This window comes from Etheostoma spectabile, chromosome 9 (genome assembly GCF_008692095.1).
Source record: "Etheostoma spectabile isolate EspeVRDwgs_2016 chromosome 9, UIUC_Espe_1.0, whole genome shotgun sequence".
In the NCBI taxonomy this organism is placed as follows: Eukaryota; Metazoa; Chordata; class Actinopteri; order Perciformes; family Percidae; genus Etheostoma; species Etheostoma spectabile.
Window position 1 is genome coordinate 11322727 of NC_045741.1, and position 24331 is coordinate 11347057.

General features: G+C 40.1%; 1 protein-coding gene across 1 annotated transcript in view; it reads left to right on the plus strand.

Annotated features, from left to right (window-relative positions):
- Positions 1 to 288: 288 nt before the first annotated feature.
- LOC116695273 (glypican-1) overlaps positions 289 to 24331 on the plus strand; it is a 37373-nt gene continuing 13330 nt past the window's right edge. Inside the window, exon 1 of the mRNA XM_032525404.1 lies at positions 289 to 1021. Within this exon, the coding sequence (XP_032381295.1) occupies positions 871 to 1021 (151 nt within the window). The 5' untranslated portion in view covers positions 289 to 870. The remainder of the gene's footprint in view (positions 1022 to 24331) is intronic.

Consider the following 24331-nt stretch of genomic DNA (forward strand, 5'->3'; position numbering starts at 1 on the left):
GCTGTTTAGCCCCTGGTCCACACACACAAACACACGCACACACACAAACACACGCACACACACACACACACACACACACACACACACCACACCACACACACACGCACACACACAAAGAAGGAGAGAGAGAGAGGAGGAGAAGAGACTGGAGGGAGAGGCTCGAGAGCGAGAGTAGAGAGGAGGGGAGAGAGGGGGGAGGGGGGTGGTGAGAGTGATGGAAGCTGAGAAGGAGAGAGAGGTCGACGAGATTGAGAGAGAGAGAGAGAGAGAGAGAGAGAGAGAGAGAGAGCATCTACACTCTATCCCGCACACTCCCTTAAACACTCATTGCATTGTCCCAAAGCCCGGAAAGAGGGATTTACAGGACAGTTCTCCTCCTGTCTCAAACCTCATATTAACAACGGATTTTGTTGTTGTGTTGCCTTTAAACCAGCTGATTCCCATAATCACGAACGGGTAGTCTGCGCGTGGATCTACGCCGATTTTGACTGACCGACACCTGCACACTCTCTCTCTCTCCTTTCCTCTCTTTTGTCTCTGACATCTCTGCAGCTCACAGCCAGCAGCGCTGGGAGAGGAGGAGCAGCGGGGTGTACCTGACACCTACAGCCGCGCGTCGCAGCTCTCTTCCCCCGCAGAAACACCCGCCACGGGTGCGTCCTTCTATCGCCAGGGTGTCCGTGTGCAGTTTGAACGGGGAACACGGCTTCTACTGACGGACTGAAAACTCTTAAAAAAAAAAAAAAATTCCAACAACACATTATAGGCAGGGGTCTTCGAAGAACTCCTGCTTGATTAACTCGGACCAGAAATCTTTAGGATTTTTTTGACTGACTGACTGTAAGAAAGAAAAGGACTACAATTCAAGAGATGCGTCCCCCGGTGTTTCTCTGTGTGTTGCTGTGTGTGTCTGCAGCGCCGGGCCCGGTGGCCGGGGCGGACCGGAGCTGCTCCGACCTGCGGCAGTTCTACACCGGGAAAGGGTTCACTCTAGTAGATGTACCTCAGACAGAGATCTCCGGTGAGTTTTGTGGAAATTTACATTAACAACAAAAACACACAACTTATTGCACTTTTCAGCCCTTATTAGGTCAAGCCTGTTTTTATAATTATGATTAAAACATGAAATAGCTACATGGCTTGCTCAAATAGGCTGTAATAGGATGTAACCTAATGATATCATGAGATTTCTCTGACGTTACCTTATTATGTGGGCTTTCTAATATCCTATACTAACAGCAGCAATAGCCTATATGATTTACAGTGTTTCTGTCATATTGCAATAATGCCTTACAATAGCTACAAATACTAAGATTATTTTTTCTTGAAGATGAAATGTTTTGTTTATGCATTGTGATGCAACTACATTTTGTTCAGCCAAGTTTTAAGTTGCATTAACTTGTTTTGAAGGCAGTGTGCTTATGATAGAAGTATACATCTCAGTTCATGCATTTTGTGCAATTCTCCAGCCTCCATACACTCCTATTTTCCATTTCCTTTACTGAGCAATGCACCCATCCGAACTGAGGTGTTTCCCAGTCTACAGACTCTCCTACACATCTCTATTATAGTCCTTTCTGGGGCATTGTCTGCTGAAGGCAGAATTGCAGGTGGGTGTAAGCTATGTGTCTTGTGGCGGTATTATGGTCTGTTCAAGGCATTTACTGTTTGGTTTGGTTGTTTGTGCTGCAGGTGTTAACCGCTTTTAATACAAACCACTGAGAAGAATATAGATTTGCTTTTTGCTTGTGGCGGTAACTCCATCGTGTATAGCAGCATTGTGTTCTGGGGCATTTTTCATTGTCTGCTCTGCTTTGGACAGCAGGTGGTGTGTGTGTGTGTGTGTGTGTGTGTGTGTGTGTGTGTGTGTGTGTGTGTGTGTGTGTGTGCGAGAGAGAGAGAGAGAGAGTAGATGCTGAAATGTGCTGTCCATTTGCATAACCTAATAATTTAGACTAGCCTGGGGCACTATTCAATAACAAGAACAGCTCAGCAGGCACACAGCATACCTGCTGGAACAAAGTCAGAGAGATTTGGGATGGTTATTGTATTCTTTTGTTTCACCTTGGTACTGTCTCTTGTCAGTCAGTCATCCATCCTAACATTCAAGCAATATTGCATTTAATCAGTTAAATACCCCGGCAGTCAATTGACCAAACAGTTCAGCACTCAAACAGAAACAGTCAAACAGAAATCACACATCTAAGTCGCTGTACCTTGTCTCTCTGGTCGCCACTCTTCACACATACTGATTAAACTGTCCCTGCCTTGAGGAAAGTGGGAATTGTGGAAATTGAGTTGGTTTCACCTTTAAAGCAATCATCTGACTCTCTGTTTCACCCCGTATTTCATCTAAAGATGTCCAGAAGAGAAGGAAATGAAAGAGAGGTGAGATTGAGTTGTGCGTATGTGTGTTCAATGTGTGTGATCTGAAGGTCATTTCATGCTGTGTCAATGAAAAAGTCTTGAATGGGCGGGTGAGTTATTAATATTGGATGTGTGTGTTTGTGAGTGTGTGTGTGGGGGTGTGTGTGATTGAAATAGAGACCAACAAACAAGACGTGGCTAAGCCAAAGACAGGTGGAGACAGAAACAGAAAAAAACACAGAGACAGACAGTGAGGTGGGTTGACAGAGACAGAGCAAGTGAGTGACTCAAGGTCTCTGCCGGACCCGGCACAACTCTGTTTCTCCCTTTCTATTAAAAACACATCTTTTATTGACTGATGAAAAACACAATAAGTCACTTGAACCTTGATCTTCTCTAGTTATTTGAGCGAGAGTTCTTCCTTCCAAGAACCCATTAAAACTGACAACCAGATAGGAACAGAAAGATGGCGACTGACAGCAGAATTCCCCCAGAACAGGAGCTCTTCATTCTTTCTTATCGCAGAGACCCAAGGCTGGTAAATTTAGCGTTTTCCACTCAGGGAGAAACATTCCCCCGCACTCCTATGTCAGTGTCTTTCTGGAGGGTGTTAGTGTATCGACCAGGGAGAGAGTTCCTCACATTTTGCCTGGGGTGGTCATATTTGCACCTGGAAAGACCTAATTGGTTATTTGGATGAATACATTTGGACCTCATTCATATGGATGTTTTTTTTTTGCACCTTGACGGCCATTAGGAGGAATATAAATTGTTCGGATGATACAGCCATACTTCATTGTTACGGTGTTTGCATTTTCAACCACTAAGAGCTTTTTGTATTTTGTTTTTTTTATTGTCTGCAAAGGTTCAAACTGACCTGGTTATAAAAACATTCCGGTTTGAACTTATGAAAGGTCTTAAAACTGACGGACAGAGTAATGCTGGATGAATTTAAGAAGCTATAGGGGATAAGATAATGGGATTGTGTCTTTTTTTCAAATATAGGACTCTGTATTTAAAATTATCATTAAGTCTATTCACAAAATCATCACTAAACTCATTTAATGCCACTTAATGTTAATGTCTATGAATGTAGGAATCTGTCCTTCTTGTAACTATATATTGATTGGACGGCTCCTAAGGGATCTTACTTCATTAAAACGGTTATAATAGTTATGTTATAATAAAATAAAATCACTCACAGGCAGTTCATTATTAGCATTATCTGCAGAGCACGATAGTGGGAGAGAAGTTTACTGAGACCCCTGGGTGACAAATCCCTTAATATACAGGATACTCCTGGTTAGTGAAGGGTACTGTATGAAATTTTCTGACACAAATAAAAAAAAACACCTCAATGTCGTAGTTTGAGAAAAATACAAAACCCCCTAATAAAGTAAAAGAACATGACAAACATCTCCCTACAGTGTTTAAAGATCAAGCATTATTCAATGTTAGCTTTGTCAGACTTTACAGTTTCTACCGTAGTTTAGATTTTCTTCTGTGAACTAATTTATATCTGAAGTCAAACAGTATTGATGTTTGATACAAATTCCTTAACTCTGTTTTTGTACTTCTGGTGTCAGTCAGACATCTTTGTCTGTCATTAAAACAGCCCCACAAATAAGTGATACAATGTCAACACAAATGTGCATTGAAAATGGTAAAATTGTAGGCAGGAATGTTGTTATTATGAGTGCATTTCTTCTTCTAATAAACCAAAATTTAGATTTCCATGCGTGAATTCTGGCAACTGTAACCACGACTACTAACCTGATCAATCAGGAGAGACAAGTGAAGAAGTTGAGATGAACGTTTATTATAAAAGATGATATGTGATATTTAAGTCTTGGTAGAAAGTCTTTGGTGCTTAGACTCTAGAGGGAGATTTGTAATCGGTGGACGTCGGCCTTGAGCAGCAGCAAGATAAATCTCCCTCTGGAGTCCAAACACTGGTGATAGTCGTGGTGGATGATGATTCTGATAAGGCTGATGGAGTTGATGGACATTAAGAATTTGCAAAGACTGGCGGTGATGGGTACGTGGAGGGCCGCATTGCCATTTGCGATTATTTTTACTGTAATGACAGCTGACAACAACAGAGAACATAACGGATTTTAACATCTCTGAACGTACCACGTGCATAACAACAGCATGAATGTACTGTAGCAAGGAGAGAGTCATATTCAAACAGAGGCAGCAGCAAATTGATTGGCATACAATGAAGGTGCAGTCTGAGCTAGCATCTTGATAAATGAGATCAGCTGATGTGACCAGCTGATTAGAGCAGCTGATAGGATAATTGACAGGCGTGGACAGGACAGCAAGCAATAATGAGTGAGCGTATGTGTAAAGAATAAATGCAGATGCTTGAGAAATAAAGAAGGCCTAAGCATGCAAAAGTAGTCTTCTTGACTGAACATATGCTATAGATTCATGCAATTAGTTGTTGCATGGGGTAAAGTAGTCAAAGTTCTCAATCTGTCTCTTGTATTTGCCAAAGCAACATATAAGCTCAGCTTTGAAATTTGCAAGTATAGAAGTGTATAATCAGAATATACAGTCAACTGCAAGCGAAAGAAAAGATGAAACACAATTTTTTGCCTGGGGTACTGTACGTCAGATCTATAAGACTTGTATTTGTAAGTGGATATTATAACTCCAAAGTCCAAAAGCAGTGTGTAATTTGACAAGCAGATGCTCTTAATTCCTGCAAAAAGTTAAAAAAAAGAGCCTATTCTTCTCGCACCTGTTGTCCTATAGGTTTAACACCATGTGAATGGAAGTTGTCTTTCCTGCTGTCTTTGTCTGTCTTTGTGCCTGCAAGCATTTTTAACTCACACACATTGTCCCTGGTCAACATAAAGCAAGCTCATCGTATAGTGTGTGTGTGTGTGTGTGTGTGTGTGTGTGTGTGTGTGTTTGAAAGTCAGTGAAAGCCAACACCTTCTCCAGGGTAGACACTTACTTTCATTCACACTTGCGTTGTCTGTGCAGGACAGCACACACCCATGTGATCTCATGACACTCAGAAACAGAGAAGGACTATACTTTGTATCCTGCATGCTTCATATTCTGTATTTGGAGGTTTTAATTTTAACACCTGTGTGTTATGTATGTAAGCCACATGCTGAGTATTTGCTAAAATGTTGCTTGTTTGAAAGAACATAGGACGGACGTGTGTTCGAATGACAGAGTTGAACATCATACACTGTGTTTTAGGTCAGATTACCTGCAGATTATGATACATTACAGGTTAAATTACCAGTCAATAACACTTTATTAATGCTGAGTCAACTACAGGAGGCTCCATTCATTTACATTTACACAATGTCAATGCCCTTTCTTTAGATACACTTACTTTGGGCTGAGTAGTAATCCAGTGTTATTATTCATTAGTCAAGTTTCCATCCAAATGAAGTGCACATTCCAGAATTCTTAGTAAATTTGCAATAAAAATGCAAATGATCCTACATTTCCATTGTTATGCAAATATAATAGGAATGTTTCAAATCAGAATACTCTTGCACATTCACAGAACCTCAAAGTGTTGGAATGTGATTGCTTTTATGGGATTTAGCATGCATAATCATGTAATAATCATATATATGTATATTTGTTTTTACCATATCAAAACCGGTCTGCATTTTGATCAAACGTTCCCCTGCCTAAGAGTGTCAGAAGAGCATTTCCTTTCTATGTATTTTTAAGTTTACATTATGTATGAGAATACCACAATACTACAAAGCCCAAGAAAAATGCATGTGTGAATTTAAGCCAACATCAATAGATCACCTGCTGCAACAGTGTCTGTGAAACCCTTTGTGAGTGTGTGTGTGTGAGAGAGAGAGAGAGAGAGAGAGAGAGAGAGAGAGAGAAAGAGAGAGAGAGAGAAAATTGATACTGTCCTTTATCTGTCACACATCACATGCTCACTCAGGCGCTCAAAGCACACGCCACCAAGTGGAACGCCAAATACCCAGTCTACAAACACACATGTACACGCACACGCACACACACACGCACACACACACACACACACACACACACACACACACACACACACACACACACACACACACACACACACACACACACACACACACACACACACACACACACACACACACACACACACACACACATAATCTCTCTATACTCTGATAACATTTGTGGTCTTATTCCTGCTTCCATCTTTTCATTGTTTTGTTTCATTGTTTGTATGTGTGAGATAAAGGGGGTGTGGCAAGATCTGGATCTGTTAAAAGCAGAGCTGTGAATCTTTAATGATGTCTGATGCAGCAACATAAGAGAGAGGCATAAAGAGATAGAGGTGAGGAGGAGGAGAGCGTGTAAGGAGAGGAGAAAAAGAGGAAAGAGAGAAAAGGCTCTGTCCTGTCATGTCTTCTCCTTTGACGTGGGATTGATGTTGCTACCGCTGGCTTGATAGATTACTGATTCTGATTCTTGTGTCGTAAAACTGACCATATGCTAATAATCATTTCCACCAAACAGACATTTACCAATCATAGTGTTTCTTGGGATCTTTTCATGCCGAAGAGGTGTGCATGTAGTAAGAGCAATACTAGACACTTAAAGTGTCTTGAGGATGCATTTTAGTTTTTGTTTAGCTCATTGATTACTGCTTACAGACTAACCAAGCGTTACTTCATAGGCAAAAGAGCGCATGGTTAACTAACAACATAGGTTTATGGGGTTACAGGGTAGCCCTATGTAAAAAAAAAAAAGTAGGTTAGTAGTATTTCTTTATTGTGTGGAAGCTGGTCCTGAATTTATTACTGTTTAGACAGTAGCAGTTTTGAATGGTCTTTATTTTTGGATTTGGAGAAGTTTCTAGAAAGTTACATTCGGCAAACACACTGGTGAGTCCTCATTGGTTAGGCCTTTTCTTGTAACGTTAAAAGCAAAACCATACTCTTTGAAAATAGTATAAAGGCTAATGTGAACCAGCCAAACATGGATAGAACAAATACTTGGACAAACTAGTATAATGAGCTAACGTTTGGCTAGTGCGTTCCATTTGTACTCGGAACTTGGATTTTTCAAGGTCAGAGTAGGAAACACGCCCCCTGACCTCAGAACTCGGACAACCTCGCAGTATCCCAAGTTCAAAATCCAACATGGCTGCCCCCTGTATCAACAGTTGTGAAAGCTGTGGTGACATAAAGTTATAAGCACTTCTTCACTGTCTTATTTGTGTCTTAATAAATCAGTCGTCACACAGGCATGTTCAACTTCTATCAGTGGACATGTTACGTTGTTTGTATGCACAAACTGGTATTGCTAACAGTGGCTAACCAGGTTGGAGCTACTGAAACCAATGAAAATTCAACTTGTAAATGGAATGCATTCAACTCAGGTATGAAGTCCCGAGGTAAATGAATGACATTATTAGTCTCGCTTTGCCAGATCTTTCTTGTCACTGTAAATTGCATGTGTGCCATGCGAGAACAGGAAGCTTGATGACAGTAACTAAGGGCAGTCATGCAACTAGATTTCTTACAAGAAATTAATAGTTGAAAGTGCAGGGTAAACTTAGAAAAAAATCATTTTTATTGCAGTAATCTTTTTTTATAGTGTTGGAGCTTGTTGATATAATGCAGCCACATTAATTATGCACATCACATTCTACATATGAACCCAAAGCTATTACCCAGAATGACTGTGGGTAAAGGCCCAATAGACTAGATTCCTCCATAGCCAACCTATAATCAAGTAAAAGTGATAAATGCAAGGGTCATGCATCCCCATGGTGATCACGTATAATGGGAGTGGTAGGTGAGGGAGAAGAAAAAGAACTGAGGAGCATAAGCATGAACCGTTCGATGCCTTGACATCAATCTTTGCACCTAAAATCAATGTGGTACAAACCAGCATCGTTTCTCGATAACCTCTATCTTTCTTTCCCTCTGCTTCTCTCTCCCCGTCTCTAGTTCCCACCCCTCCCTCTTGTTCTCTCTCCTCCCTTTTAATGTTTACTTCCTCCTTCTTATCTGCTGCTATTTTTACTTTTGTCCTCCTCCCCGTCCCAGCCCTCCTCCTCCTCTTATCATTCTCCCCCTGTATGGTAGTCGAGCGTCCATCTGTTTTCCCGATGAAAAGATGCGCTGTTGGTGGACTTGTTGGTTGCTCAGTTGCTTTATGAGTCAATGCTCTTCACACATGCAGTACGCTTCATGGGGCCCAATACACTGTGTGTGTGTGTGGGTGTTTGTGTTTGTGTGTGTGCGTGCGTGCACACTGCATGTATTTCGGAATTGAAGGGAAGGAAATGCATTGGTACTGTTGTATAACAGGCATTTAAATGGTGAAATTAACTGGTGCAGAACTGGTTATACTGGTGGCTTCTGAGCTGATTCTTCAGTTACATTACCAGACTGTACTGAAAAATGTAATCAAATAACATGCTCATTCCATAGGAGCTGAAAAAAGTAGTTGTTACAATGATTTTGTAGCAAAAAAATGTACTACTTAGAGATTCCAAAATGTGAATATTTGCTATAATATTTTCTTTATCTTCTATGATAGTAAACTGGATATTTTTGGGGGTTAGGGGCTGCTGGTTGGAAAAAAACAAGCAATTTGAATACTCAATGTCTGTGATTTTACTACTTTCAGACATTTTGTAGACCAAAGATTCAGCAGAATCCTTTACAATGGAAATAAAAAATGATTAATTCCTTTTTAGCAAAGCGTTAAAACAACGTAGTATCAGTTTTCCTGTGCATTTTAATTGCCATTCATTATCGTCATCTCATTAAATAAATACTAATCTCAGATCAATTAAGTAATATAGTACAATCCTAAAGAATATGTATAGTTTTTGCCATGCTTTCACAAGCTTTCAGTTGCACTTAAATGTCATATCAATGTAATGCAATAATTCACCAGCCTCCAGAATCAATTTACAGCCTCCAAAATACCATAAAGTTGAATCAACACCTCTCTGAAACTGAACATTATGGCCTTTATGATAGTAGGATTTATTGCAGCAATAAGTTCTGTATATCATATACATGTGTGGGAAGTTATGTTTTATAAATAGGCTTCCAGATCAACAAAGCAAAGAGTCTGTGAAGAATACTAATAATGTTGATAACTTAATATAATCAGATGATCAATGCTTTGAGGTTTTCCATAGAATCATTAAACTGCTGCTACTGTACAAAGTTAATTGAAAGTGAACTAATTAGGACTGAGACTTCTGATGGGCTGCATGAAATCAATTAAGTGAGATGTCATTTGTCAAGTAAAAACGTAAAAATTACCAAAACATATACTGTTATCACGTGAGAATTTGCAGCCAGAAATATGTCATTGTCATATTAGACACAGTGGGTTGAATGAGACTGTTTGTTCAATGTACTGTAGAGTCAACAGGGGACACATTACTACAGCTAATTACATAGTTTGTAAGTATTTTCCTCAAACCCCAGCAGGGTTTTTATCCGTTTTATACAGTAGGCTGAACAGCCTCTGTAGAAGAAAATGTGAAGCATTTATTTAGTAGAATAGAGGTTGTTTGTGTCCTACCTGAGGGTTCACGACCACACATGCACGCACACCGAGAGCACTGATAGGATCACCGACCGGTAGAGAGTGTTATCAGAGGCAGATCTTGAGAGAGACTGGGGGTTGTGGCAGTATCTGTCAGGGCTTTACAAGGTAAAACAAACAGACTTGGCACCAGTTTCCAATAGCAACAGAGGGCAGTGATTCTCTTTGATACATTATATGTTAGTGGAGTGAATAGATGATTGATTTTAATGTGGAGGAGTGTATTTAAAAGACCAGATTAATAAGGAATCGTGCTGTAGCTTTCACCTGAATGTTAGCTGACTGTTAGCTCTGTTGCTGCTTGTCACTTCCCCTGGGATATCAAGAGAGGTGTGTTTAGTAAATAGAGGAAGTGAGACCAAATGCTGCATCTGAAGAAAGAATCCATCACAGTGTGTGTTTGCGTGTTTTCATGTTTTATGTGTGTCTGTGTGTGCATGCGTGGCTCAAATAGAGGCCTATAATTAGATATGTTTCTGTGAAAATCCAAACTCCATGCTGTGTTTGTCTTTCTATGAGCCTTACTGTGCTGCATACAGGCTAAGTCTCCCTTACACTTTTTATTATTGTAACCTCCTGAGTGTCAACTCACAAGCTATTTCATGTTATTTTTTAGTGTTATTTTTATGGCATTTCTAATTTATTAGATAGTTTGCCATCGGGAGTGACAGAGGTTTATTTGATAGAGGTGGCAAACTGCATAAAAACAGCTCCTTGGCTCATAACATTTTGAAGACACACTGTGCGATATTTCCTGACGATACACCAGGGTCTCCGTAGGAGTTTTTCAAAATGTACCAGACTCTGTGCTGCAGCTCCAGCAACAGTACTTACAAAGCCTTGCCCAAAGGTACCATGGGAGACATAATAATGAATTTCTGTGAATAGACTACCAGGCAGAAGAAGTGCTCCTTAAAGAATTTAAATAGCTGCTTTCCATTTTCCTAACTTTGTCAGGGATTGTCATTGCAAAATAGATAGTAGTCTTGTCATACAGCAGTAAAACAATCATTGACTATCAGCTGGACATTTAAAATACTTCCATTGCTTTGAGGAAACACCATTTTCCTAAATTCATGCTACTATTCTATATCTTTGAATCACTTTAGTGATGTTTTTGATGATCAGACGTTATATATATATTATTAAAAAGGAATTAAAAAGGATGTTTCACTACCCAATGTTACAATGTTATCCTTTTTGTGTTAGGGTGAATAAGTAAAGGTAACTAGATACACAACTTTATCAATGCTGGAAGTAGCCTGCCCAAGATATTTTGTAGCAAATAGTAAGGAGGTGGTGGATTAGTGGTGGATTAGCATGTAGCACATCAGATTGGCATGCAGAAGAAAGTAGAGTTAGGGTCCTGTGTCAGAACTTCACCACAGTTTATTGCCCAAAATTTGGATCTTTCCATAACCTTAGCCAGAGAGTTGCCATGTACAGATAATGTGGAAAGCAAGAATTTTACAAATGTAGCCTTTTTCTTTTTTTTTTCTTTTTTAGAATCATATCCCATTTTTTTTATGAAGGATCCCATCTAGCAGCATCAGACCCCAAATTAGAAAAGTAAGCTGAGAGGCCACTCATCTTGAATCTTGTGCACAGTGCACCAAATGGCAGCTCACATTAGCTCGTTTGAATGATGCGGTTTCCTTGCAATAAAAAATTAGCACGTCGCGAGGAGTACTTGTAATCAGCACTTTAATATTGTTTCTAACTGCATAAATTATTTTGTTCAGTTCTTGTTTACATGCCATTTGTAATCAGCACTTTAATATCACTTCTAACTGCATCAATTCCCTTGTTCAGCTCATTACAACCACATGAGAGCTACAGCATAGCGATAGTGTTTCTCATGAACAGCAGCTTTCACTTTGTACATTTCAAACCCAGTGTGTGTGTGTGTGCGCGTGTGTGTATGTGTGTGTGTGTGTGTGTACAGAATTACATCATGCAACTCAGTAATCAGTGTGCACAGAATGTTATTATTTCTTTAGTCAAACTTCAGATCACATTCTTCAGATCATTTCTGTCCAGCTCCTTCAGTTCTTCAGTCCACCGCAGTTCTGACAATGCAGACTTGACCTGGAAGCAGCAGACCTCGAGCTCTGACCTAATGCTCCACCTCTTGCAGAGAAAGACTGGTAATCTGCTTCTGATGTTTCCCCAATTACCCCTTTCTCCCTCTTGACACTCACATCCACATGCTCCCACTTCTTGTTCGCTACCTTGCCATCACCACCACACTGTGCTTTGGGGTTAGCGACGGATGTTTAATCTCCAGCTAATCCTGGCCTGTTAATCTATGTGTTAACAGGTTACAGCTAATGCACTGACTTTGCCATGGAGGGAATAACACACACTCTCTCTCTCTCTCTCTCTCTCACTCTCTCTCTATCTGAGTTGTTCCATATTTGCTTCTGTCTGTTTGACCCTTAGTATGTTAACGTTTGCAGAAACTGGCATTATTTCTGATTTAAGTCTTATTTTCATTTGTCACAGGGAGACACAATCTCCTGTTTACGTTCAACTGTAAATAAGGGATAATCCCAGCAGTCAAAGATAGCTCACTTGATCTTCGCCTTTAACTAAATTATCCATGTCCTTGCACAAACGTGCACCGTCAGACATAGAATCTCTGCAGCATGCCACACATCAGTTGGCACTTTTAAAGACACAGTGAAGGGGAGTAAAAGTAGTAGTTAGTTTAAGAGCCTTTAACTACTTTAACTACTTTTCTCATTAAACATGCCTGTATTGGGGGACCATTAAATGCAATTTTTCATCTGTTGACCATGGTTAATGTGTTAGAATGAGAAAACACGAAAAGTTATTATTATTAGCATGCTGATGTTAGCATTTAGCTCAAACACCACTGTTTTTATGACAATTTTGGTTGGCTGATATAGAAACTTCTGAAAAGGGGTGAAATTTGAAGATTTAATGATAATAATGGCCATCATATGACAACTAAAAAACTGAACTGAACAGCCTCCTTTGTAGGTAAACTGTAAGTTGGTGTCTTCATCTCACTTGGTATAAAAAAAAAAGTAGTTTATGATCACATGCGACAAAACAAAGCAGCAAACACTCATATTGTAGACACAGAAAGCAGGGGATGTTTGTTAAGAGAGAGACTTAAGATTAGTCAATCCTTAAAATATCGACTATACATTTCACCTTGACTTTGAGTACAGTTTGCATTTACAAGAGACTTTTGCAGCATTTGCAGTACACATGCAAATATTAATATAAGCTGCAAGATAAGCAGCCTCATTGATCTGCATGTTGACCAGAGACTTGAATAGCTATGCTTGCTTCGGAGAAATTGTGATGAACTGTCACAAAACTGCACTGGAGGTCATTTTTTGGTGATGATGAAGAAGCATGTTCAATGAAGTGTCAATCAATTATGCAGTCATTTGTGAGAGACTGTGACTATGTCAGCAAAAAGAGGAGTCTTAGTCTTAGTCTCCATCTTTCAATCACAAAATCACAGAAAACATATGTAAGCTAGAGATTTATTACACACTTACAGGGGTAGATTGCAGCTCGGTAATTTACTTCATTTCCCTGTTTTTGTCTCTCTGCTTCTTCAGTCTCCACTGATAATCTTTCACTCCTCTCTCCCGCCTCTCCCTCTCCTTTCATTTCCATTTTATTGCCTTTTCATCCCTCCATCTCTCTCCTCTTTCATCATTACCGCTCTGTGGCTCTCTCCTCCTCTCCCCCCCTCACTTTTCAGTGGATAGTAAAAAGGTAAAAGTGTACTTTGGGAGGAAGGCTATGTGGAACGTTAAATCACATACAGGTGCCCTTAACAGAGTGTGAGATGGAAACACACACACACATGCACACAGTTGCACCATCAGACCCTCATTTAGGTAGCAGTTATTTGCCGCTGTAAGTGACAGGGTTATTGCAAGACGCTCATTAAGAAAGGGAAGCAGCGAATAAACGTCTGACTGAAGGGAATAAATTCAAACCAGTGCGCCACTTTTACTCCTCAGCAATAAGCCGCTTTGATGTGGTCTGTGATGGCAGAGCTGGGGCAGACTCAGGGCATGTGTGTGTGTGTGTGTGTGTGTGTGTGTGTGTGTGTGTGTGTGTGTGTGTGTGTGTGTGTGTGTGTGTGTGTGTGTGTGTGTGTGTGTGTCAGAGTGGTAGTTACATCTTTTACCACTGATTTTACATTTTATTTTATATTTGATCACAGTATAACATAAGATTGTTGCTCTGCATGTATCACATATTGTACATGTGCATTGTACTGTGTGTATGTGCCTGTCCTAACAGCTTCAAGGGTCAGAGGTCAGATCAGTTACTTTGAGGCAGACTGTTACAGCGGTAACAAGGTGCAAGGACACTTCCTATGACAAACTTTCATCTCAGCGGGAGAGAGGGAAGAAGAAAGTGAAGGGGTATTGGGTGGATGAAAGGAATGAGGTAGGGACATTATAGGAAGTGGAGGGATGGAATGAGAAGTAATAGAAACTGATTTGAGGAGAACAATTCAAAGAAAGGCTAAATGGACCACAGAGCGAGAAGCTATTTAAGTAAAAGATGCAAGGGGCTGTTTTGTGGTCACGTGGTCTGTCTTATTAATTCCATTAAATGGGATGTTGAATGATATTATAAATGAAAGACTTCAATGATAATTCTGACCAACAATGTATTTCAGACTCAAACACTTATGCTATCATAAGGAATCAATATTATATTATTTTATTGTTTTCAGCCAGCTGGCGGTGTGACTCTAGAGAGGGAAATGTAAGTCTGATAGTTGAGTCATCATGTTGGTCCAGACATCTCTCGAAAACAATTAAATTAATTGCCATGGACTTTTGTTCACGCCTGATCCCCACAGGAGGAATCTCGCCGACTTTGGCGATCCCCTGAACCTTCGTCTAATGCACCATTGGGAGGTTGACATTTTTGGTTTTGAGTGAAATGTCAACAGGTATTTGACTGAATTTGGTGCATATGTCCAAATAACCCTTCCAGGATAATTTTCAACAACTTTGTGATTCTAAGATTAAGATTTTTTATACAAACAAACCAGGGAGCCAACATTTTGTAGCCAACATCACTCAAACGGATTAATAAGACATTGATTTGGCTAATGTGGAGACTGAATGACTGACTGCTTGTGTTTTTTCCTGATTTATTGGTGGACTGACTTTTGTTTAACAATCTTGCCGCGTTTAACTTTAATTTATGATATAAACGATGAAAGTGTGACTGATGTGATGAACTGGAATTATCATTCAGAGCAATTGTTTCATTCTATGGACAAGAGTAATGCTCCACCCTACAGGAGAGCTGTTTGTCAAACTCCAATTCTATTCCTTTGTCAGCAGCTGAAACAGGTTGAGCAATGGTTTAACATCTGGAAACTAGTCATTTGAGAGACTTCAGTTATGCTTTACAGTGTGCTGATTCAGCATCAGTGCGTACTGTTCCACCTATGTGGAAGATTAGTCTGCAGTGTTGGTGCTGGTTATATGTGTGATGGAGCACTTTTGTGGCTGAGAGTGTAATTGGATTTACACGTCTCATTTAACTTGCTAGATGCCTCAACAACCCCAGATATTGGAAACATTGCTTGAGTTTCTAAGATAAAACTAAATCGATCTTGAATTTTTCATGGCACAAAAAAATACTTTAATTTCTAAGCAGAGTTTTGCCATTCAGATACTTAGTTATGATTAAAGTTATAATAACAAAATCCAGCATTTCTGGAGTCAGGTCTGGATTCAAAACATCAGGGGATGAGTGAGGATTGTAATTTCTTTTAGTAGCAGTGTTCTACAGTTTCCAAAACACCAAAAATGTGTTAATAGCTTTATAGCACCCATTAGTAAAAACGGTGGTGTTTGTGTGTGTGTGTGTTTGTGTGTGTGTGTGTGTGTGTGTGTGTTTGTGTGTGTGTGGGATCTGTGTGTGTGTGTGTGTGTGTGTGTGTGTGTGTGTGTGTGTGGACATGTGTGTGTGTGGGCGTGCGTATGTGCGTGCATACACGTGTAGATGGATAAAAGCTTATATGATGAAATACACTGACCTGATCTTCTTAATTGTATGTCTGGTGACCCTGATCCACCTTATCAAGGCCACAAGGGGAGGGGTGTGTGTGTGTGTGTTTGTCTGTGTGTGTGTGTGTGTGTGTGTGTGTGTGCGGGTGTTAAGTATAAGCTCCCATACAGTGATGAAAATGTGCCGTTTTGTATTTAGTGGTAATAATCTCACCCTGTACAGATGTAATTTTATGTTGTGTATACGTAGTGGTTTATGATTGAATTAGGAGATAAACTGACTGAACCTAACCACTGTAAGGTGTTGACAATTAAAAAACCGCAAGTCATTGAAGTAATTCAAAAAGCAGCAACAAGGTGTTCTGATGTAAGTATGAAGCAAAAAAAAGCCTATTGGGAAGTAAAGTGAAGAATGAAGTGTAATGATCATTATTGTTCCCTGCAATAATATACCTACACTATACCTACTCATGTTTGATGTCTCCTGAAGGTCCCATGGCATGAAAACTACACATTATGAGTTTATTTAACATTAATATGTTCCCCCAGCCTGCTTTTGGTCCCCCAGTGGCTAGAAAGGGCGCTAGGTGTAAACCGAGCCCTGGTGATTCTGCTCTGCCTTTTAGAAAATGAAAGCTCAGATGGGCCAATCTGGAATCTTGCCCCTTATGAGGTCATAAGTGGCAATGTTACCTCCCCTTTCTCTATTTTCCCACCCAGAGAATTTAGCCCACCCATGAGAGAGAGACATCATGGCTTTCAAACGAGCAAAGTGGCAGTTGGTCAAGGCCACACCCCCAGCCTCCGCAGAAGATGCACATACTAGGTAAAGCTCATTGTGGGACTGGCTCTAGTGGCTGTAATTCTGCACCAAGGCTGAGTTTTGGGAAAGAGACTTCAGATACAGTATTAGGGGACTACTAAGGTTATATAAAAGCATCCAAAGAGCACCATGCCATGGGACCTTTTAAGATATAGTTTTAACTATACTAAACTAAGATTAGGTCAGTTTATTGCACTCTAAAAGAATCCACTTGAGCTCAGTCACAGGGGTTCTACCTATCTCACATTCTCTTAGAAAATGTTTGATATTTCTGCAAACAGTCCAGTCAATAATGAATGCTGGGTCAAAATCAGTATAATTAGCTTGTCATGTCATGTAGCATAGATAAACAACTTGTAGAGCAAAAATCTTCCCATGAACATTATTAAACATGCATTTTACCAGAGGGGAAATACAAATGATCAGATTGTGTAAGTAGAAGCCAAACCACCAACTATTCCTGTGTCTCACACACAAGCCGGCAACATGGCACCACAACACTAACAAAAAACAAGAAAATGATTGATTATGAGTGTCAAACAAAGGTTGGGTGGTAACAGACAGCTGTTTTTTTAACAATTTAATTTTAAATTAATTGCTGTATCAACAATGACCTGTCTTTGATTAAATGTAGGTGCTGCCAAACCTATATTTGACTTGGCACGTTGAAAGTTTGGCTGGATGGGAGTGTGATTTGAGTTTCAATTTATTTCTGTTTAATTTACAGTTGTCTGAGCGTAGTTTTGGATTATAGATGTTTCTTAGCAACATCACGCAGACAGCACTTCTCCACAGAAGTGTCCGTTCACTGAGTGGTTTAGATTCAGCAGCTTTTTGCAGCCTGGCTGGATGGCTTCTTGTCCGCCTGCAGTGCGATGCAGGGTTCGAATTAAATGGATTCTTTAAAGATTAAGTGCTAAATACCTTGCAGCAGAACAAGGTTCCGCTGTTTCTCTAATTCATCATTTAGCTCCAGGAGGGCTGTGGGAAACTTTGATCTCTACTTGGTCCAATATCATTAAATTAACTTTTATACCCATAAATATTACATCAGACGTTTCCACATAATCAATACTAAAGAATCAGGATTCATGCCAGTCTAACGAGGTAAAAAAAAAAAACTATTCTTCAAATAATAAGCAGAGTAATCTGAGTTTAAATGGATTTTGCCTTGACTACATCCTTGACTCAGATTTTATAGAAAGCAGATTGATGCCATAAGGTTGTCGGTTTGAGTCCCTGAGCTGATGGTAAAATGAAAGAGGAGAAAGTGGGTCAGCTGTGGCCAAAAATAGAAGGCTATGGACAAACTAATGAACACTCCGAGTTGATTGAGATGATGATTATAATAAAAATATAAAGCACAATTTTACTTGATAACAGCCCAGCTGACCTTGTGTGCATTCATACATGTGTAAAATATGAATGGGCAACGAATAGACAAGAGGTTTAGAGGTTAGATTAGTTATTTATGTTAGTGTTACTCTTCTGGAACTGCGCACTCTCAAGTTTCGTCATTGTTTAGGGAGCTGGAGGAAAGGCCTTTCTGCTGATCAGGTCCCCTCTAGGAAGCAATAAAAATCCTTATACCTCGGCTGCTGATGGTTAACCACCACTGAACTGAAGAGATATCTTATACTCCATCTTTAACTTCTTTTTGCCAACAACTTTGGATTTTGCACACATGCACCTAAGAAGGGGCCCTTCTGAACTGTGGATCACTATAACGCCGGAGATGAACTTGCTTTTTAATCACGCACAGAATTGTACACATGTAACTGGAGGAGTCCACTAGAGGGCACATTAGAGAACTCAGATTGTATAGAACTTCCGAAATGTGCATGATAAACAACAACGTAGTAACTTGAATGTAGCCCCTGAATCAAGCATGCAGTGATAATAACAAGCATGTTTCTTTATCCACTGCCCCTACCGTTTGTCTTTTGCCTATGCCTTTTTTCGTTCTTCTGCACTTCAACTCGTCATTTGAAACTGTAAAGTCAAAAATAAAAGCCCAAGTTGAAAAAAAATAGACTTACACTATCACACTTCTTGGTGTTAGCCCAGAGGGAGTTTACAGTATCTGATCACTGCCGGTCAGAAACTAATACTGTCTTTATAACTGAGTGTGTTTCTGTGCTCTTGTAATTCTACTGTATCTTAAATTTCCGTTTCAGAACTCGAGAGGAAGAACAGTTGTTATTTCTGGTAAATAATTTCTTCGAAGCCCTCTTAGAAGGTTAAAACTGCCTGCCACATTTCCTGTTTGTCACTAAGTCCAACACCAAAAATGCCTTCCAAGAGACACTGTCAAAAGTATCATTAACCACATGTGAACGAGTCATCGCATCTGCCCACGTCTGTATGATGACAAGCTTTTCATTCTGCCTCTCCTCTCGTCTCTTCTCCTCTCCTCTCCTCTCCGAGCCCTCTACAAGCTGCCCGTTGAAAAGCGGGATGCAGACCTCCAATGGAGGATTGTGCATGGGGCCATAGCTACGAACCACTACAGGGCGCACATCGATCCCGAGCTGGGGGAGGGGTGTAGTTTTTGTTCTGAAGTAGAGACTCTGGCGCATCGGTTTGTTGGTTGTCCTCGGCTGACTGATGTGCTGGAGGTCACTAAAAGGTGGGTTCAGGGTTTAGGGGAGGTCTTTTCTTTGGAGTTGTGTATTTTTGGTCCACGTTATACAAAGACTAAGAAAGCTGTTATTGTCCTGTTGAATTTTTTGTTTGCTATGGCGAAAATGGCCATCTGGCTGTCCCGTAGAAATATGGGGCAGGGGGTGGGCAGTGTGGAGCCGGCACCGATGCTGAAGGGGCTGGTCAGGGCCTCAAGGGTTGAGCACTCTTATTACCAGCTAATGGACAATTTGGTGGGTTTTGGTAATGTGTGGGCTGTAAAGGGTGTGTTTTGACTGGTTTTGTATTGTTTGTATTTGTTAAGGTGTTTTTTTTGTCTGTTTGTTGGTTGTTCTGTGATTTGAAAATGGTCCAATAAAGGGACTTTTAAAACCAAAACCAAACCAAAACCAAACCAAAACCTCTCCTCTCCTCTCCTCTCCTCTCCTCTCCTCAGATCTGGTCACGTGATGCTGGCTCAAGAGGCCGGCGTCACATGATTAACTTTTTGTAGCTTTATGTACGTATAGTCCATGAGCACAGCCTGAAATAAATAACTACTAATAGAGTTGTAGGAACCGAACCGCTGAGGGTGCCTTCACACCTGAGACCTGTTTGGCCTGTTCTAAATGACCCCTGGCGTATTTCGGTTGGTTTGGGTTGGTATGAAAGCTCATTTGAACTCTGGTGTGAACCAAACACCAAATTCTGGTCTGGGAAACAGAACACTTTAAAGAGTTCACCCCGGGTAATTTCTAAAATTCTCTCCTTCTTTCCCACCAGTTGCATTTTACCATTTAGACTTCTCACACACATTTCTTTGTAATAGAAGATACATAATTATCACAGAAGAACAGAAATACTCCAGCCTGCCTTTCAGGCTAGTGGCTTTCACAATAAGCTTTCTTGTATTTCAGTTTCAAAACAACCTAGACATTGTTACTAATGTCATCATGGATATGAGAGACATCTAGTGTTCCTTCAGGATGATCTTTTTTCCTCTCTTTGTCTATTTGCTTTATTATCATATCTGCTTCATAGTCTCTCAGGAATAAAATAATCATACACATAATGCAAGTAATATATGTACTGTGTTTAAAATGAACACCCCTGAGTTATGCATAACTTAATTTCCTCCAACAATAACCAGCACTTTGTTGGACCTCCTGGTCTTTTTAACTTCTGTAATGCATCCGTCTGCATGTATTAGCATGTGTGCAAGTCTGCTTTTCGAACATGTGTTGGTGTCTCACCGCTGTGCACAGTTCTGTCTTTTTCAAGTAAATTAAGTTTTTATAGCAGGATGCCAGCTGCTTCCATTACCCAGCAGCCCGGGAATGCAGTAAAGCATATGTGTCTGTGGTAACCGCCCTGCGTCGTCTAGGTTGGTAAGCAAACCAACAACTAAATGCTAACATTAGCTGCAGCACATGAGTGCGCAAAGATGCTGTCTGCTGTCTCTGACCCACATGTGTAACACTGATGGTGTGGTTTTGAACACCAGCAGAGGAATCAGCACTCCAAAATGTTTTCACAGAGGTGACCTGATCAAAGAAAACAACATCGATTGATACCTTAAATCTCAGCTGTGTCCCAACTCTCATCTCCTCTCTTCCTTAGCTTAGAATGCTCCATTTTGGGCAGAATGTGTCAGACGTATCGATTTAAGGCAAGCTGAAATTTGAAATATAATCTATAATCATACTGTACCTATTCATCACACCATTTTTTGACATATTGACGTTTTCCACAGCAGCAGTTGACTGAAATTTGAAGGCTGGTTTTATATTGAGAAGAGGCTGAATTACGAACCAGGCCCCTGACCCTTAAGGCATCATCTTCACTGTTAGTTAGTTGGATATTGATCATTTCTTTAATTAATAATAAATTGGCCCTTGAGTCAGGTCCTGTCTTATTAATGTACTTTATGTAAGCGCCAACTTGTGCCCTTAGAATAAATACGAACCGATCTGTCTGCGGTAACACTGTAATTTCCCATTTTTGGATTAGGCCTGCACAATAAATCGTTACAAAATTGCAATCTTGAAATACCTTTGTTTGCAATTTATTTTTTAAATCACTTCAGTTCTCATTTAATTTTAGGAGTAGACTGCATCACAAACGCTACTACTTTCTTCTGTCTTATGCAAAAAAAATCTGTTTGGTACTGCCAATTTGTTATGCATTGTCATGGTTCATGTGTGCAATAAATATTACACTTTGTGAGAAAAAAATTGTGGCAGAGAATCATGATCGATCTTCAATTCTAAGCAAAAAAAATGTGATTCATATATTTTTCCCCAAATCGTGAAGGCCTAATTGGGATTACAAATCACTACAAATCTATTCACAAAATACTTCACCTCGTCTTACAAAGCTAATTATTAAAGGTGCCCTGCCACACAGATTTCATTACTATGTGGTAATGTCTGTTCTACCATGGACTCTGTAACTTTTTTTGCGGAAAAATACCTTGGTTATCTTGTTTCAAGCCATTCTAGTGTGGTGTAGAAAGCCTGCAGGAAGACTCAGCTAGATTTGGGCCAGTTCTCATTCATATTAAATGAACTAAGCTGCTTGACTCTGATTGGCTAACAGCTATCCAATGAGAGCTTGGCTATCAGTATCCTTCACCCAGCACAACTGGGAGAACTCATGAATAGTAATGAGCTCAGACTGACCAGCTGTTGTAACTGGTCTGATTTCTCCACTTATTTCTTTTCAGTGGCTAGAGCTGACAGAGGAGGTAGCAGTTCATTTTCAAATTCACGACATAACACAAACACGTATGGACCTAACATATTTCAAAAAGGAAAAAATGGTTTAGTGTGGCAGGGCACCTTTAAGTAATTAAATCCAAAATGGTCTCAAACTTTGAAGATGAACTACAAGATGACTCTGGGGTGTGCAGAGTGTTCCCTCATTTGCTACCTGTTTTTATCTTCAAATTAAAGTCATTAACACTGTAAAAAAAATAATATTCTTGGATACTGTAAATCGATTTGAAGCAAAAAAAAGATAAAACTGGTGAATTGATATTTTCCTCCACCTATACAAATCCTAATAACAAATAAACACAAAGAGGTGGAGGTGATGCAGTAGTTCTCTCTGTAAACTAGAGTGACAGGATTGTGGTAGTTGTGTGAAAATTCACAGCTAACATGTGATGACGCCGTTTTACGCACGGACACACACACACACCCGAGTTGAGTGCAGGTAGTGATTTAGTTTGATGGTGTTGAGTTCAGCGGAGGAAAGCGTCTCATCTTAGAATGGCAGACCTGCACGTGACACTTGAGAATTACTGAAGAACCGAGACTATTCTATGAGTGTCGTGGTTGATCTGTGGAGTGAGTGAGTTCCAGCTCCAACTCCAGACCTGCATTATTCACTTCCACTTGTGCTCTTGTAGGCCTTTTTGTGAAGAAGCAAAAAAAAGCCATCTTAAATATCTCCAAAAGATGTGATAAAAATTACTCTTGTACTAGGCTCCCAGCTACACACACACACACACACACACACACACACACACACCAGCCAGTGCCAATGAAAGATTCATGGAAGAGTGATGAGGCGTCTCCTCTTCTGCTCCACTTACCCTGGTAGAACAAATTCTGCCCGCAACACACACACACCCACACACACACACCCACACACACACACACACACACACACACACACACAACCAACACACACACACACACACACACACACAACACACACACCACACACACACACACACAGCCTTGTTAAAAGGAAGAGAGCAGTGATGCAAACAGCTGTAGTTACTTCCTCACCCTTAACCTTTCCAAGCCTGGGCACCTACACACAACACCACACACACCACACACACACACCACAACCCACACACCACACACACACCACACACACACACACACACACACACACACACACACACACACACACACAACACAGAGTCTGTCAAGAGACTGATGCTGCAGACTGCTTATACTGTCTGGTAGACTGCGTCCCTCTTGGGAGTATCCCCGTAAGGATAGGACATTTTCTAGCCTCCTTTTGTACATTTTCATATTTTCAAGATGCAGGTTCAGGTTGGACGTGTCATGACCAGGGCTGAGTTGCAGTTTCCGTGTTGCACTTCTGGCCAAACAAACATTTTGTCCTGTGCTGAAACAACATCAGTCATATGAAGGTTGAATAAGTTACTCATCTTTTATTTTGATATTTTGAAATAAGAGAGGGGCAGTTGTTCAATGTAACAAGTACATTTAGTTTACTCAAGTACTGCACTGTACATATGTTAGGTACTTCCACTGAACTTGACTATATAAATTGTATGCTACTTTATACTTCATTGTGCTTTTTACTCCACTACAAATGCATGACTGAAAAACAAACTATATGCTATATTTAAATCAAGTGTACTGTATTTACTGTACATAGTGCTTTTGTGGTTGGTAACTATTTTTAAAAGGATTCCAATGAATTATTAATGCAGTGGTGTGAGAGGCACTCAAATCCTGTACTCTCTAATATAAGAGTAAAATTAAGTATGCACTAGCAAAACAATACACACTAGAATCCAATTACTCAATATTAAATACTAGTTCCTTTAAAAGTATTTAATTACTTTTTGGATTAGTAAAATAGAAGCAGGATTTTGTAGAATTGTCTGATTACTTCTTCACAACTCCTGTAATGTGTCATTGTCATGTGAAAACCTCATGACTCCAGTGTTGGGAGTTGTACGCTTTCAGATCTATGGAAGAAATAATTGGTCCTTTCCAGCAGTGGTGACCAAGCTGACAGTCAGGACCAGCAAAAGCCATTCAAACTTATTTCTGAGGGGTCGCAAGGTGTTTACCAAGATAGGAAAACACTAAGGAACATGTTTCTGCTACACACAATAAGTCAATTTTTTCAT